Raw genomic sequence first — 16269 nt, 5'->3', positions numbered from 1 at the left:
AAAAGAAGTGGACAGAGAAGATAAAAGAAGTGGACAGTGAAGATAAAAGAAGTGGACAGAGAAGATAAAAGAAGTGAACAGAGAAGATAAAAGAAGTGGACAGAGAAGATAAAAGAAGTGGACAGAGGAGATAAAAGAAGTGGACAGAGAAGATAAAAGAAGTGGACAGAGAAGATAAAAGAAGTGGACATAGAAGATAAAACAAGTGGACAGAGGAGATAAAAGAAGTGGACAGAGAAGATAAAAGAAGTGAACAGAGAAGATAAAAGAAGTGGACAGAGAAGATAAAAGAAGTGGACAGAGGAGATAAAAGAAGTGGACAGAGAAGATAAAAGAAGTGGACAGAGAAGATAAAAGAAGTGAACAGAGGAGATAAAAGAAGTGAACAGAGGAGATAAAAGAAGTGAACAGAGAAGATAAAAGAAGTGGACAGAGAAGATAAAAGAAGTGGACAGAGGAGATAAAAGAAGTGATCAGAGAAGATAAAAGAAGTGGACAGAGAAGATAAAAGAAGTAGACATAGATGATAAAAGAAGTGAACAGAGAAGATAAAAGAAGTGATCAGAGAAGATAAAAGAAGTGGACATAGAAGATAAAAGAAGTGAACAGAGGAGATAAAAGAAGTGATCAGAGGAGATAAAAGAAGTGGACAGAGGAGATAAAAGAAGTGATCAGAGAAGATAAAAGAAGTGGACAGAGAAGATAAAAGAAGTGGACAGTGAAGATAAAAGAAGTGGACAGAGAAGATAAAAGAAGTGGACAGAGGAGATAAAAGAAGTGGACAGAGAAGATAAAAAAGTGGACAGAGAAGATAAAAGAAGTGAACATAGGAGATAAAAGAAGTGGACAGAGGAGATAAAAGAAGTGAACAGAGAAGATAAAAGAAGTGGACAGAGAAGATAAAAGAAGTGGACAGAGGAGATAAAAGAAGTGGACAGAGAAGATAAAAGAAGTGAACAGAGAAGATAAAAGAAGTGATCAGAGAAGATAAAAGAAGTGGACAGAGAAGATAAAAGAAGTGGACAGAAAAGATAAAAGAAGTGGACAGAGGAGATAAAAGAAGTGGACAGAAAAGATAAAAGAAGTGGACAGAGAAGATAAAAGAAGTGGACAGAGGAGATAAAAGTAGTGGACAGAGGAGATAAAAGAAGTGGACAGAGGAGATAAAAGAAGTGAACAGAGAAGATAAAAGAAGTGGACAGAGGAGATAAAAGAAGTGGACAGAGAAGATAAAAGAAGTGTACAGAGGAGATAAAAGAAGTGGACAGAGAAGATAAAAGAAGGGGACAGAGAAGATAAAAGAAGTGAACAGAGGAGATAAAAGAAGTGGACAGAGAAGATAAAAGAAGGGGACAGAGAAGATAAAAGAAGTGAACAGAGGAGATAAAAGAAGTGGACAGAGAAGATAAAAGAAGTGGACAGAAAAGATAAAAGAAGTGGACAGAAAAGATAAAAGAAGTTAGATAGAGAAGATAAAAGAAGTGGACAGAGAAGATAAAAGAAGTGGACAGAGGAGATAAAAGAAGTGGACAGAGAAGATAAAAGAAGTGGACAGAGAAGATAAAAGAATTGGACAGAAAAGATAAAAGAAGTGGACAGAGAAGATAAAAGAAGTGGACATAGAAGATAAAAGAAGTGAACAGAGAAGATAAAAGAAGTGGACAGAGAAGATAAAAGAAGTGGACAGAGGAGATAAAAGAAGTGGACAGAGAAGATAAAAGAAGTGTACAGAGGAGATAAAAGAAGTGGACAGAGAAGATAAAAGAAGGGGACAGAGAAGATAAAAGAAGTGAACAGAGGAGATAAAAGAAGTGGACAGAGAAGATAAAAGAAGGGGACAGAGAAGATAAAAGAAGTGAACAGAGGAGATAAAAGAAGTGGACAGAGAAAATAAAAGAAGTGGACATAGAAGATAAAAGAAGTGAATAGAGAAGATAAAAGAAGTGGACAGAGAAGATAAAAGAAGTGGACATAGAAGATAAAAGAAGTGAACAGAGAAGATAAAAGAAGTGGACAGAGAAGATAAAAGAAGTGGACAGAGGAGATAAAAGAAGTGGACAAAGAAGATAAAAGAAGTGGACAGAGAAGATAAAAGAAGTGAACAGAGGCGATAAAAGAAGTGGACAGAGAAGATAAAAGAAGTGGACATAGAAGATAAAAGAAGTGGACAGAGGAGATAAAAGAAGTGGACAGAGAAGATAAAAGAAGTGGACATAGAAGATAAAAGAAGTGAACAGAGAAGATAAAAGAAGTGGACAGAGAAGATAAAAGAAGTGGACAGAGGAGATAAAAGAAGTGGACAGAGAAGATAAAAGAAGTGAACAGAGGAGATAAAAGAAGTGAACAGAGGAGATAAAAGAAGTGAACAGAGGAGATAAAAGAAGTGAACAGAGAAGATAAAAGAAGTGGACAGAGAAGATAAAAGAAGTGGACAGAGAAGATAAAAGAAGTGGACAGAGAAGATAAAAGAAGTCCCAATGACCTCATGCTGTAGATATATATCGTAAGGTCTGAAATGGGAACAAAGATAACTAAAGAAGAAAAAGTGATATGAAAAAAATATGTTCGCGATATAATGGAACATAAAGAAAATCATTAGAAAATAAAGAGAGATTTTTAAATTAAAGACACATTGAAAGATCCCTATTTAAAAATCTTTATTATTATTATTATGTTAGAAACGAACGAGTAGTCATTCTCTGGCGCTGCCAGGGTCGAGTTTCGCTAAAGAGAAACAAAATTCATCGTAGTCCCTTTAACAGTTTCCACTGAGGAATTTTCTGATGATGTGGCAGGTCTGCAGCAGTACCGCCCTCTGACTGGCAACGAGAATGTTCCTAGGAATGTTAAGGGCCTTGAAGGTATCTGTGAGGTCAGTTGTTATTATCCCCTCGGTTGATATAACAATGGGGTATATTGTTATTTTGGACAATTTCCATAGACGCTTAATCTCCAAGCCTAGGTTCCCATATTTTCTTTGTTTTTCTATCTCAGTTTTTCTTAAATTATGAGACAGTACGGCGTTGTCGATAATGGTAGCGTTTTTTTCTTTTTTATCAACGAACAGAAGATCCGGGCGATTGAAATCTACCATTTTGTCGGTCAGAATAGGCCTATCCCAGTACAGCAGATTTTCAGTAGACTCGAGACCCTCTTGTGGCGAGTATTATTATTATTATAGCCCCAAAGAATGAATATTTCTAAAATTTCTGAACTATTTTTCCCATTTCTTTCCGGAAATAACCGATGGTCCAAGCTACACTTTCTGGCACTATTCCATCTACGAGTTTAAACAAAATGGACTAGTCTAGGCATAGACATGTAGAGCTAGACTCTAGTCACTCTAATCTAGATCTAGATATTAAGTATTAGCCAGAGGACTAGTTAGAAGAGATAATTTTACCTAATACATAACCACGACATTTTTAAAGAAATGATATAGGCAACATAGGCCTATTCAACACCTGAACATAGTCTGAAGTAATATGTAGAAATCTAGTTTTGATTGGAGCCAAAGTAAGCGAGGGAACATGGAGCAATTGGACGAAAATCAGCGTCAGTTTTTGTCAGTATTTAAAAATGTAAGTGGAATTTGTCAGCCCCATCACATTAATAGAGATCATTAGGCTGTCGATGTTACAATTACACAAATATATCACCTTCTAGTGGAAATATTATTAGACTACTGATGTTACCACATTAATAAAGATCTATCCCTTTGTAATGGTGGGAATGAATGGGCTAACCCTCTTAATAACCTAGATTTTGTATAGATCTAGATCTACTTTACTGCATACCATATAGATGTGATATTAACATGCACACGATGACCCTCAAACAGCTAGCAGCACACAGCGCTTCACTTTTGCAGAACCAAAGTCGCCCACTTAGCCCAAACTCTATCTGATAACTGCCCACTGCCATTCCTTTTTAGCAATATTGGAAAACATGAGAAAACAAGATTACAAAGACAAATTGTGTGAAAACAAAACTCAAAATCGGCCCCCGAAGTGGTCCACTCAGGCAGGTAAAAAGGCAGGTTTCAATATTTTAAGAAAGAACATCAGAATACAATTCTATCAAAGGCAAACGACAGCGAAGAATGGAGAAAGATGGTTAACAGATCCTGTGTGGTGCCCCAACGGTCCAGAAGTTGAAGTTAGATGCGAACCTATCCTAACTACTGTCATATAATAATTATCTAACTGATCTCATTGATTTGTAAAGGATCAATCTCTTATTCAAAGCCTCAAGAAAAAAAATTCCGTTTAAAAATATTTCCTTTGGTTAAGCGTTCTATGGCTGTTCATCCAGACGCTGCAGTTCACGCGATAATATGAAAAACTACTTATTAATTGTTGTTTAAAATTATGCTCCACTTATATGAATACTAGTTACATTTTTTTCTCTTTAAAAAAAAGTAAACATTTTTTTTTTTCAAAAAAACTAAAACCATTAGTATAAATGTGTTGAAAATAAGGTAAATGGTCATCAATATCTTTTCTAGTTTACGAGATCTAAACGGGACGGACGGACGGACAGACAGACCACACAAAACTAATAGCGTCGTTTCCCCTTTCTGTGGTCGCTAAAAATTATGTCAACTCAGACTATATTATCAAAAATATTATCAATAAATAACACAAATAAACAATATATAAAAAAAAATATCAAGAAATAATATCAAGAAATATCAAAAAAACGTTTGAAGAAATATCAAGAAATTGGCTGTAGGCCTATTGGGTATACTAATTTAAGTTTTAGTATCCAGTTGATGATGCTACTTGGTGGGTCTATCTGTGCACTTCAATCTACTAATAAAGGGCTAGAGTCACCTAAGCAAGACAATACAACAAAGTAGAACTCAACCAACTAACAAAAAAAAAAAAGCTTATTCAAAATGTTATTACATCAATTCCTTTGCATCAGACGTGTAATTAAATGTGAAATAGAATTAGACCAACAACAATAAATCTGTGTGATTAGAAATATTTTACAAAGCTTATATCAACTATCTGTCTGTCTTTCTGGTAAAAAGTCTGTACAGGTTGTTTCTCGGACACCCAATCTCGCATCAATTTGAAATATCGCACACTTATTTCTTTTACCTGACAACACAAGAATCAATTTAAAAAATTAACCAATTAGTTAATTAACCATCGTTAATTCATTATTTTGTTTGGAATCTCGAACAAAGGGAAAGAAGCAGTGGCGTAGCAAGGTACTCGTGGGCCCGGGTTCAAGAATATGTTGGTGGAGTCTTAGTGAAGACAAAACTGAAAAATAGGTCGCCTTTCTCTTAGCATGCTTCTCAATGTCTTTCTCTTAGCATGCTTCTCAATGTCTTTCTCTTAGCATGCTTCTCAATCTCTTTCTCTTAGCATGCTTCTCAATGTCTTTCTCTTAGCATGCTTCTCAATCTCTTTCTCTTAGCATGCTTCTCAATCTCTTTCTCTTAGCATGCTTCTCAATCTCTTTCTCTTAGCATGCTTCTCAATCTCTTTATCTTAGCATGCTTCTCAATGTCTTTCTCTTAGCATGCTTCTCAATCTCTTTATCTTAGCATGCTTCTCAATCTCTTTCTCTTAGCATGCTTCTCAACGCGTTTCTCTTAGGTCTAGGAGTACATGTAACTGGCAATTATTCAATGTCTCATTATTCTACACCACAGCTTGGCATGATCATTGTCAAACAAGAGGCTGAACTCCTGGAGGCGTTCATTAATTTCGAAACGGCAAACCAGTACCGAGTCTATGACGAAATAGGCCGCTTTCTGCTACAAGTAGGTAAGTATTAGCCAACACATGCATCGTGCGCCATTCGAGAAACGTAGGTGTGTGTGTGGGCTGTTAGAGTGTGAGCACTTATTGACAAATTCCTCCAGCCTTACTACTGAACCTAAATAAACCTAACAGTAGTACTAAGTCCAATCCCAACCGTAACCCTGCACCTTAACCCAATCACCTCCTTCTAAAAGATTGACATTATCACTGAGTCTTTCTCCCACTTAGAGGCCATGTCACGACTGTGTCTTGGAGAGAGCTTTGTATTGCTTCCATAATCATATGACATACGCGGATTCGGAGGTGCCTTTGACATCTATTCAACACACTACTAGGATCAGTGGCGTCACTCTTGTCAATGTCAACTGGTGCGGTTAGCTCATGTTGTCACCCCCCCCAAAACTTTCTTCTAATATGTTCCAATTAACACTATTGTTACTTAGTTCTTTTTGTTGAACCAATACAGTGAGCTGATTACCTACTTTTATTGATTGTTACTCAAATGTAAAATGTGTGTCAATTCTATTATGAAATTCCACTGTTTATGACATTTATTCAAATGTTATTGCAAATTTTACAATGAAATTTAATTAAAGTAAGAAACAGACTTAACATCACCTCAACAGGTTTCCTTTGTTATACTTTGAGACAGATATGGTATAACGTTGTGCTGTGTCTCGATTGATCTAGGCATATTTGGTCATATATCTAAATATTTTATTATTGTTATCTTGTCCAATGTGTCTGCTTTTGCCAGGATATAATTTTTCCAACTTGGGTGTCACCCTCAAAAGGGTGTCACCAGTGCGTACCGCATCCCTCGAATTCCCTAGTGACGCCACTGACTAGGATACCATGAAGTAACTCAGCGTTGTGTTTCCAAACTCAATTGAAGAAAATGAGTCTTGACTTGTACAATGATCACTTGAATGTGCTATCACAGTTGAAATAAACATTACACACACACACACACACGAGAAATAAGGACTAAAACTTTTGAACCCAGAGACGTAGTGAGGGGGGGGGGACAAGATACCCCGGGAGCTACCCTCAGGGGGGCACCACACACAGAGAGGCACCTATATATATATATATTCATGGTTAAGTACCTTGCCCTGGGCGCACGTTTTGCTCGCTCCGCCTCTGGTTGAGCCAGTTATTTAGAAGTAGCGATGCATTCGCTGAATGGAGAGCTAAACTTTTTCTTTTGTCTGACACAGGTGAAGAGTCCGACTGTTTGACCAGACAATGCTGTACCTCTGGTCGAGCTCACATGCTTCACGTTATGGACAACAACTTGAACGAGGTGCTGACCTTGAGATCCCCCTGGCGCCCTTGTATGGGCCCTTTCTGTTTTGCTTGTTGTGACCCATGTAGGTTAGTACTTAAGTAAGAATCTATATATATATATATAACTAGTCGTCCGGCAGGGCCGACCTTAGGCACCTGCAACCTATGCGACCGCAGTAGGCCCCGCACTTTCATAGGGCCCGCTCTAATTCAAGGTGTAGAAATTATTAAATTAAACCATTTGTATTAGAAAATAAATTCGTATTTGCATTTTATTCATTCTTTACTACGTACAGAATTACTTTACGAGCCTTGCGTGTAGCAAAGTCATACAGTATATCATAAGAATTCTATTTCCTACATAGATCACGCTCAATAGCAAGAATTACCAAATGTTTCAATCTATCTACGAGAGTTGTTGACCTCAAAGAAATTCTTCATTAGTTTGAGGTGCGAGAAGTTTCTTTCACCAGATTCCACAATTACGGGTATTCCATAATGCGTTTTTTTTTAATCGCGTGTAGGATTGATGTTTTCTATATTGAATGACACCCCAAAATGACAATTGTTGTCTATATATTTCAGGAGATTTTTATGAGTTTTCAAAATATTTTAATAATGTCTGGAGATTTCCAGGACCTTTTCGTATATGGTAAATCAGGAGGCCACAGGCAATCTGTTATAAGTTATAAAATGGTTTAATTTAATAATTTACACCTAGAATTAGAGCGGGTCCTATGGAAGTGCGGGGCCCAATGCGGTCGCATAGGCCGGCCCTGCAAAATAGCGGCGTATGCTACGCCGTGGGTCGACTATACTAAGTAAGAAAGCTGATAGAGAAGAGATGAATTCAAAAGCTCCTTACCCTCCATGTCCAACCTTGTTACATTATGTTTGACATTAAGGCCTTTATTTGTTTGACTTTTTTTCTCCTTACGATTATCTACTCGTCAAGCAAAATATAGATAAAAATACTTTTAAAACCAAAGTTTACATAAGCGAACAAGCCACACAATTACTGCTTTATCTCTCGATACTATAAGATTTATCTGCCCTTTTCTATTTAAAACAAAATTAATTCAGGTCTGATTTATTAATCTGCGTGCTATTAATTTTTTATTGTCTTTGACAATGAATAAATATGTAAAGTTTGCACCGAGAATGGGTGTGGGACAAATTGCATATTTAAAATTTTTACGAGATAGAAAGACAGAGTTGATATAAGCTTTGTAAAAAAATAAAAATGAAGTATTTTCTCATCATTCTCTTATAGTATTGTATTGTATTATACAGTCACCAAATTCATGTTTACTGCTGCAATAAAAGAATCGGCTACGTGGAGGAATCCTGCTCCTTAATTCAATACACCTTCCGTGTTTACAGGGACGACGAGAACCCCGTCTTCACAATCAATGGTAAATTCAAATTAGATTTTTGAATAAATTTAGAACACGTGACATGTCTAGAGCTAAAGATGTAAACTTTCCAACAGGAGAACGCTTAGCATTAAATAGTAATAAAAATTCACTAGTTGTTTTTGTTTTTTACAGATTTTTATTTTTTTTTCAAATTCCTGTCATTAAGATAGATGCTTGCTGCCTGGATGGGATGGCTGCCTAGTCGTATGGTATACGCTATGGACTGTCGTTCGGTTGTCTCAAAGGGCACGGGTTTGAACCCTGCCAGCTGGAGGTTTAGGCTAGTTTGTAATTATCTTCAGAATCTGAAGGAGCATCCGAAACATGTAACACATTTTACACACGTAAAGTAAAAGTTCCCCTTTCCGACCTTGTGGTCTATAGGGCAGATGATGTAAAGTTCATCTGTTTCTGTGGCCAACGGTTAACGAGGGTGTCATGTGGCCAGCACAACGACCAACCGCCTTTACTTTTTCCCAACTAATGTCAGGTACCCATTTAAAGCTGGTGAACTCAGACGCGCCCGAAGAACCCGAAATTAAATATCCCAGCCCTCACCAGGATTCGAACCCAGGACCTCGGTTCGGAAGCCAAGCGCTTTGCCGCGCCTCCTTTTACAGACGTAATAAACCATGTTACGCACGTATTAGCTGCAATGTTAAAGATGTTTCTTTTCCTTTTTATGCGTTCTGGTGTTCATGTTGGAAGGTTCTATATCTTGTCCTAGATTTGAGATTAGGCAGTTCTTATAAAGTTTTCCTTTTATGGGGGTGTTTTAGGGCTAGTGTCTTTTTCGGGCCTCTCGATAGAGTATGTAGTTCTGAAGGACATGGTCGGCATTCTCTGGCGACACTTCACGAGGGCTAATTTCAACGGTCCCAATTTTCACTTTCCGAAAAGATGTTTGTGTACTTCAGTTGACTAAACTTAATAACAGCTATCCGAAAAGCTGCTGTATAGTGACCGAAGTTTTGTTTTTAAATGTACGACCTTTTACTCCAGCAGTCATGTGACATTTGTATGTGTGTGTGTGTTTACTGTTGAGATGAATCTTGTTGAATAAAGGCAAGAAGTTGGTCGTTCTAATGCTGTCACTTGATTACAAAGAGAGATAGTCTACCATTTAATTATTGATTTTATATAGCGCTACTTTCCTGCTTATAGCATGCTCGGAGCGCTATGGTCCAATCTCATTTGTGGACCAGTTGGGGGGGGGGGGGAGGGAATATCTGGGAGAAGGTTTTGCCGTGCTGCCTTCAAGTCGGGTGTCGAACCTCGAGCGCCTTCATAAGTAGCAAAGCCAAGCCAAGTTCCAGCGTACTTAGCCTCTCGACCTAGCAGCCCACCATTACAACAAAAACATAGCTCAACTTTCTTTAATGCACATGAACACACTATCGTACACTAACAGGTCTGCACTGACTCTGCACAGTGACCTTTTCGGACACACGATACAAATCTCGTGGTATAATACCGTTCCTGCTATCATTTGAATCCCAACGTGTATTCTTGCGTGTGAGCAAATGTCATGTCCAGTCCTACTTCTGCTTGACAGCTCCCTTGTGCCGATGGGATGCCTGCTGCTGTGATGACGTCTACTACGTATACGACTACCAAGGGTCAGCTGTCGCACAGATACGTAAGAAGTTTGCAGGCATTGGGAAAGTAAGTTTTGTACCCAATGAACAACCTTGTCTACTCTTTGTTTTTTTTTAAATAAATACCAGGAATAACGAATTTGAAAAGCAAACAATAGTACGATTTAAAAATTTTTTTTTAAAAATAATTGCGCGAGTTATTGAAAATACACACGGTTAAATGTGAAAATGAAAAAAAAAAAATTTGAGTGATTTTTTAAAAGACTTTTGTTTATAAAATAAACAGAAAATAAAATAGCAAAAAAAAAACATTAATACAAAATCAAGTAATTTTGTATAAAGTTTATATACACTCTGTTTGTCTGGTTCAACATTAGAACGTGAGTTCCCATATTTCCCATTCTCGGATCAAGTTAAAACTTGGCACAATTATTCATTCAACCAGACAAAACATGAATCAATTTTAAAAACCTGAAAATTAGTTAATTAAATGTCGGTGATTAATTTTTTTTTTTTTTGATTTCGAAACAAGGGGAATATATGCTACTTAATTAGAAATGTGGCTATATATATGGATTTAGTTTTTCTCCCACTTCTCATTCTCGGATCAAGTTGAAATTTTGCTTAATAATTTATAGTCGATAACAATACAGAATCAATCAAAAGATAATCATTAGTTAATCCTTTAGTACCAATTAATTAATTTTGTTTTATAAAAAAGAGAGGGAGATAAACCATGTAACTTTCAGACAGTACTTAGTGGAAATGGCGTAGCTAGGGTGGAGGAAGGAGAAATTCGATTTTTTCCCCCATTAAATATTATCTCATGTCATGATGTCGAATGTCAAAATGCAGTGGCTCCCAAAGAGATCAGCCTCTCAGGGCCCCCATAAGATGGCAAATTCCTAGCTACGCTACTGCTCACTGTTTCCTTCCTTTAGAAAAGCTTTGTTTTAAAAAAAATATTCTTTTCTTTTTTATATTGCTTGTTTAGTTTAGATTAAACACGTAATTCTAAATCTTTTAAGAGTAAAAATAAATTGCACGACCTTAAGTAACCGTTATATCTTGGCTAGTTCGACTTTTTTTAAAAAATAAAAATCTCTCGTAAGACACAGGGCCCATTTTTACAAAGCTTATATCAACTCACTCTGTCTTTCTGATAAAAAGTTTCTACACACCCAATCTCGGATCAAGTTGAAATTTTTCACTATTATTTCCTTAACCTGACTAAATAATAATTAATATTTAAAAAAAACGAATTAGTTAATTAACTATTGTAATTTGTTGTATAATACGCATGCGCCTCACATTATGTTCTGAAAATATTGACAAGTTGCCGTACAGAAAGGTAATACAATAATTGACTGGCGTGATTAATGCCAAAACAAATGCTGAAGAAAAAGGACGATTCTTAAGTGTCATTATTAACAGTTATTTTAACTTTGAAGAATCATAGTGTCGATTTGAGAATGAGAGTGTAAGTGTATTCATTTTGCACGTTTGGAGTGACAGAAGCCGTCAAGATGGTTAAGATAAATTGTTTACACATGAAAATTCTTCTACTAGATCTAGATCTGTAACAGGCGGATTGTTGGTTGCTGTGCAGTCTTTTATTTTGTTCACCTACATTGAGGATGTACCCCTGTATTCATTGATATAAGCAATGCGCAAATCTACCTTCAAAAACAAGAATTGTCAGTTCAAGACTGCGCACTCAAAGTAAAAACATTAAAGACATTCTTAACTGAAAGGGAAGACATTGCTGAAGACAGTAGTAGCCTACCTTTGTGGAAAGCATGTGTTCAGATATAGGAATTAGTGCAGAGCCTCCAAGACGTATTGGCCACAAGAAAACGATGCCAGGCAAAACAAAAAGGTGACACTTCTGTATTCAAACACAAGAAAGAGCTACGAAGGGAAATGTATTCCTCCTTGGATTGGATTGTTTAAGTGTTCGAGAAATAATCACCCGATTTGAGCAACTTCATGATGTGGCAGATAAATGTGAACTTTTGTCGCCTTCCCAACTATTGAATCCACAGATCGACAATGCTCCTGGCGACATTCACTAAAACGTATTTCGTCTGGAGCGAAAGAGACGTCAACAACGAGGCGCAGTTTCTTCTGAAGCCTCCAAACTTCGGAAACAAGGACCTGTTGAAACTAGGACCTGTTGAAACAAAGACCTGTTGAAACTAGGACCTGTTGAAACAAAGACCTGTTGAAACTAGGACCTGTTGAAACAAAGAGCTGTTGAAACAAGGACCTGTTGAAACAAGGACCTGTTGAAACAAAGACCTGTTGAAACTAGGACCTGTTGAAACAAAGAGCTGTTGAAACAAGGACCTGTTGAAGCAAAGACCTGTTGAAACAAAGACCTGTTGAAATAAAGACCTGTTGAAACATGGACCTGTTGAAACAAAGACCTGTTGAAACAAGGACCTGTTGAAACATGGACCTGTTGAAACAAAGACCTGTTGAAACAAGGACCTGTTGAAACAAGGACCTGTTGAACTCTCTTTATAACAAAATATCTAGATTCTAGAAGAATGATTCCGACTATCGTCCTCTTGATGTCTGTACATTGCGGTAAGTGTGTGACTAGATATGGGAGAAACGTCAAACGTTGTTCAAAAATCAACGATGACAAACTTGTGATGAAAAAATGATTCCAATTAAATTATTGATACTTAAGCCAACAAGAAAGCACGTAAGATTGGTTTGTAGTCTCTTTTTGGAGTATCTGAATGAATACACTTTATTTGGGGGAAAAGCAACGTCTTTCCGCTGTTTTATTTCCTTTTTATTTAGGAAGGGGGGGCATCAGGAGGAGCTGCCGCACCGGGCACCATATACCCTAGCTACGCTACTGAATAAACCACACACACCACCGTCACCGCATACACACACACACACACTTTCGAGTCAAGTTGTCACGCATGTGTAGGTTCTATTTCCTTCCTCGCCTTACACCCTACGCCCTATCTACTCAACCAAAGTGCACTTATACAAATCGTATCTGCTTTGTTTGTTTTCAGGAGGTATTCACCGATGCCGACACGTTCGGAGTGCAGTTGCCCAGACACATGCATGTTCTCGATAAGGCGCTCCTCTTTGCAGCTACCTTCCTCATAGATTTTATGTTCTACGAGAATAACAACAAGTCGGATAATATGATGGATCGTGGCATACAAATAGGAAGATAAAAAAAAAACATCAGAAGAAAAAAAAAAAAGCACAGCGGGAATGAAAAATGAAAACAATGTTTTAAAAACATAAATCTTAATGTGAATTGAAACATTTCAAAACTTGTGACTTTGTTGTTATTATCTCATTTGGCCAAAGTTGTAAATAAATTGTTTCGTTGACATATTTGGAAGTCAATTTTTAAAACTCAGTTTGACGAGCTTACAGTGCTTCCCTATGACTCTCTAGCTTGCTTGTGGGGGGGGGGGATATTTGGACAAAAAAAAAGGGGGGGGGGGTTCCAGAAATGAAATTTTTGGAATGTGGTGAGGTGTCGCAAGTAAAAGTATGAGAAACACTGAGGTGTTGTTGGGGGGGGGGGGGTGTCGAAAGTAACAGGTTTAGAAACACTTCACTTTGATTTAAATACATTTTAGACATTTAAGATTTACATTTAAGATTTTTTTTTTGCCCCATACCTCCTACAGACTGGGATAGCAAACGGGGCTAGTAACCATCTTGACGACAGTCCGAAAAGCACAAAGCTTGACCGATGGCCATTCTTGTGAAGGAAGACGGATGAAACAATACCAAAACTCGTATGTCTGCTTCTACAGATGGCTCTTGTAGTAGAAGTCCAGTTATACATCGACACTGATTCAGTTCATTCCCCCCCCCCTTTTTTTTTCTAGCCCGAAATTAATGGGCTATTGGGACATTAACAATGTTGAAGAAATGTAAAACACTTTGATCAATCACACAGAGGTAATGACCACATTAGTTTACATTTATGTGAGTGCAAGAAGCTTGATTAACACATTAAAATATTGATTAGAACAAAAATATCATAGGATGTTTTGTATTGTTATTTGTATTGTTATTTGCATGTACCGAACTGTTTCGCGTTGATTGTAAGATATCCCATGGCGTGGTGATACCGGAGGAAATGAATTGTTCAGTTCTGTCCCTTTGTCTTACGGGGCACCACATAAGATCCGTTGGCCTTTTCTCTCGATTCCTTTTTGTCAAGAGTCTCTTTTGTTTACAGACCTGTTCATTCCTAGTTGTCTTCCCATGACTTGTTTTGTATGCCTATCCTTCTTTATCCCGGCACTGTTCCCTGCAGGAAGGTCTTTGCGAGCCTGAAGATTTCTTGATATGGTCCAGAATGTTATCATGGGGCTCAATCGCCATTGAGAAACTGTTTTGGATTTCCTCGTTTTGTGATGTGGCCTTTGTATGTGGTACCTTGAATCCTTATTTACCTTTGTCCATTTCGATTCAATGGATAGGATCTTCTTTTCTAATTCTGCCGTTGTAGAGACGCAAGCATACAAAGATGTCGTCGTGATCAAAGAGCGCATCAATCTGATTATTTTTGCCGAGAACTATGCCTTTGCCAAATTGTTTTCACTAATGCTGCTTTGGACTGCAATTCTGGCTAGAAGTTTAGGTCTGCTACCTTCGACTGGAACGATTACTCCAAGATATTTAAAACTTCTGACACTTGCAAGTTTTTTCTTCTCTCCTGTCATACATAGTAAACCCTGATCACTGTTGGCCATAATGGTGTGTTGTTTACATTGATTTGTAGACCTTATCTGTCGAAGTCTTATCTATGCACACCACCAAGTCAATAATTAGTTTTAATTAATTTTAATTTTAAGTTTACTTTATATAGGCTGCATTTAAAATTAGTATCTGTTCAATTAAAGACATTTCTTCGAAAGAGAAGATGATTCCGTCCTACGCGTATCTCTGTGTTAATCTAATTGTGAATGCTATTAGAGACTTAAACTCTAATAAGTCATTGGTTTTCCTGGCTGATTCAGGCAACCCGTTTCATCCTCCAATGGGAAGAGGATAAAATTGTTGTACTAACAAGCAAAATATAAACAATACATTTAAAAATAAGCTTATCTAAAGGCTTGTAAGAGGGGAAGAATTGAACATCTACAACTATATATCTCGATAATGTAGAATTTATTTTCCACGTTGGATATCAAGCAAAATAATTAATAGCCAATAATTGACTAATTGGTTATTTTTCATTGATTGATGTTTTGTTAGGTAAAGTAAATAATTGTGGAATTTTCAACTTGATCCAAGATCAAGACAGACAGACAGAGTCGAGCTTCATTCGATGATAAGAATAATATTTCAGCCTTCGGGATGTTCTATGATCGTCGGGAAGGGAGCAAAAGTTCTGGAAAATCAATTTTTAACTAACATTTTCACATACAACTTATTTCTTATTTCATTTCTTGATCTTATCTTCTTCTTATCTTATAAAATACAGACGTTACTTCAAAAAAGAAAATAATTATGTACTAAGTCGATATAGGATTTAAATTCTGCGAAGCCATTGGGTTTTCCTAGCTGACTCAGGCAGCCCCATTCCATGCTCTAATAAACTATTGAAGAAGAAGCATTTGTACAAATTTGTCCTATAATATATTATTATATTTAAGCCTATATTACTATATGAAAAAAAGGAGTGGGCGCCAATAAAGTGCTGTGCTCGAGGCGCCAGCTAAGTTCCCCAGAAATGGCTTTATTAAAGTGGTGAATACGGATCACGGAAGATTGTAGAAGAGATGAGCGTGTCGACGAGGACCCAGAACTTAAACCTATTTATAGAATTAGAAATATCGGAAAAACCCAATTTGTTTAAAGTAGGTCGCGGTGCGAAATATTCAAACCAGAAGAGCACCTCTCAAAGCTCTAATACCCAGAGAAAGGCATATAACAGTAGGGCTTCAGTTGACATCTTTCCTTTTTTTTTTTTAAAGATATAAATTTAGGTTAGCTACTATTTCAACGTTCATACATTTAAAATTTCAAAATGCCAAAATTAGATCAAAATCAGCTGAAGTCCCTTTCGGTATTTGCCAATGTAAGTAGCATGTGTTCAACTGCAGTGTGGAGTTTAGATCTAGATCTAGGACTCTTTGTATTCATTTCTCTAAATTAACATTATAGGCATACTAT

The 16269-nt window shown here is 37.0% G+C and overlaps 2 protein-coding genes across 3 annotated transcripts in view; both read left to right on the top strand.

Moving 5' to 3' along the window:
- Nucleotides 1-3038: 3038 nt before the first annotated feature.
- On the top strand, nucleotides 3039-13536 carry LOC106079627 (phospholipid scramblase 2-like). 2 transcript variants are annotated; one of them, XM_056019305.1, is made up of 6 exons: nucleotides 3039-3159; nucleotides 5672-5786; nucleotides 7004-7160; nucleotides 8367-8488; nucleotides 10047-10156; nucleotides 13131-13536. In XM_056019305.1, exons 2-6 carry the CDS (start codon nucleotides 5678-5680, stop codon nucleotides 13296-13298), a joined length of 666 nt encoding a protein of 221 aa, XP_055875280.1. In that variant the 5' UTR covers nucleotides 3039-3159; nucleotides 5672-5677; the 3' UTR covers nucleotides 13299-13536. The 2 variants fall into 2 exon arrangements, with proteins under 2 accessions (XP_055875280.1, XP_055875279.1); XM_056019304.1 differs by lacking the exon at nucleotides 3039-3159 and adding an exon at nucleotides 3260-3581.
- A 2451-nt stretch (nucleotides 13537-15987) lies between these two features.
- The window catches only part of LOC106079608 (phospholipid scramblase 2-like), an 18809-nt gene continuing 18527 nt past the window's right edge, over nucleotides 15988-16269 (top strand). Inside the window, exon 1 of the mRNA XM_056019302.1 lies at nucleotides 15988-16174. Within this exon, the coding sequence (XP_055875277.1) occupies nucleotides 16124-16174 (51 nt within the window). The 5' untranslated portion in view covers nucleotides 15988-16123. The remainder of the gene's footprint in view (nucleotides 16175-16269) is intronic.

The sequence above is a fragment of the Biomphalaria glabrata genome, chromosome 2 (genome assembly GCF_947242115.1).
Source record: "Biomphalaria glabrata chromosome 2, xgBioGlab47.1, whole genome shotgun sequence".
Lineage (NCBI taxonomy): Eukaryota > Metazoa > Mollusca > Gastropoda > Planorbidae > Biomphalaria > Biomphalaria glabrata.
The sequence above is the reverse complement of the archived record's forward strand: the minus strand, read 5'-3'. Positions and strand labels throughout refer to the sequence as shown.

What these genes read in the sequence shown, in the direction of transcription:
- LOC106079627 (XM_056019304.1), top strand. Translation starts at nt 3,531, where the DNA reads ATGGAGCAATTGGACGAAAATCAGCGTCAGTTTTTGTCAGTATTTAAA. An exon ending in CCGCTTTCTGCTACAAGTAG is followed by an intron (nt 5,787 to 7,003) that starts GTAAGTATTAGC and finishes TGTCTGACACAG; the next exon opens with GTGAAGAGTCCGACTGTTTG. An exon ending in CCCCGTCTTCACAATCAATG is followed by an intron (nt 8,489 to 10,046) that starts GTAAATTCAAAT and finishes TCTGCTTGACAG; the next exon opens with CTCCCTTGTGCCGATGGGAT.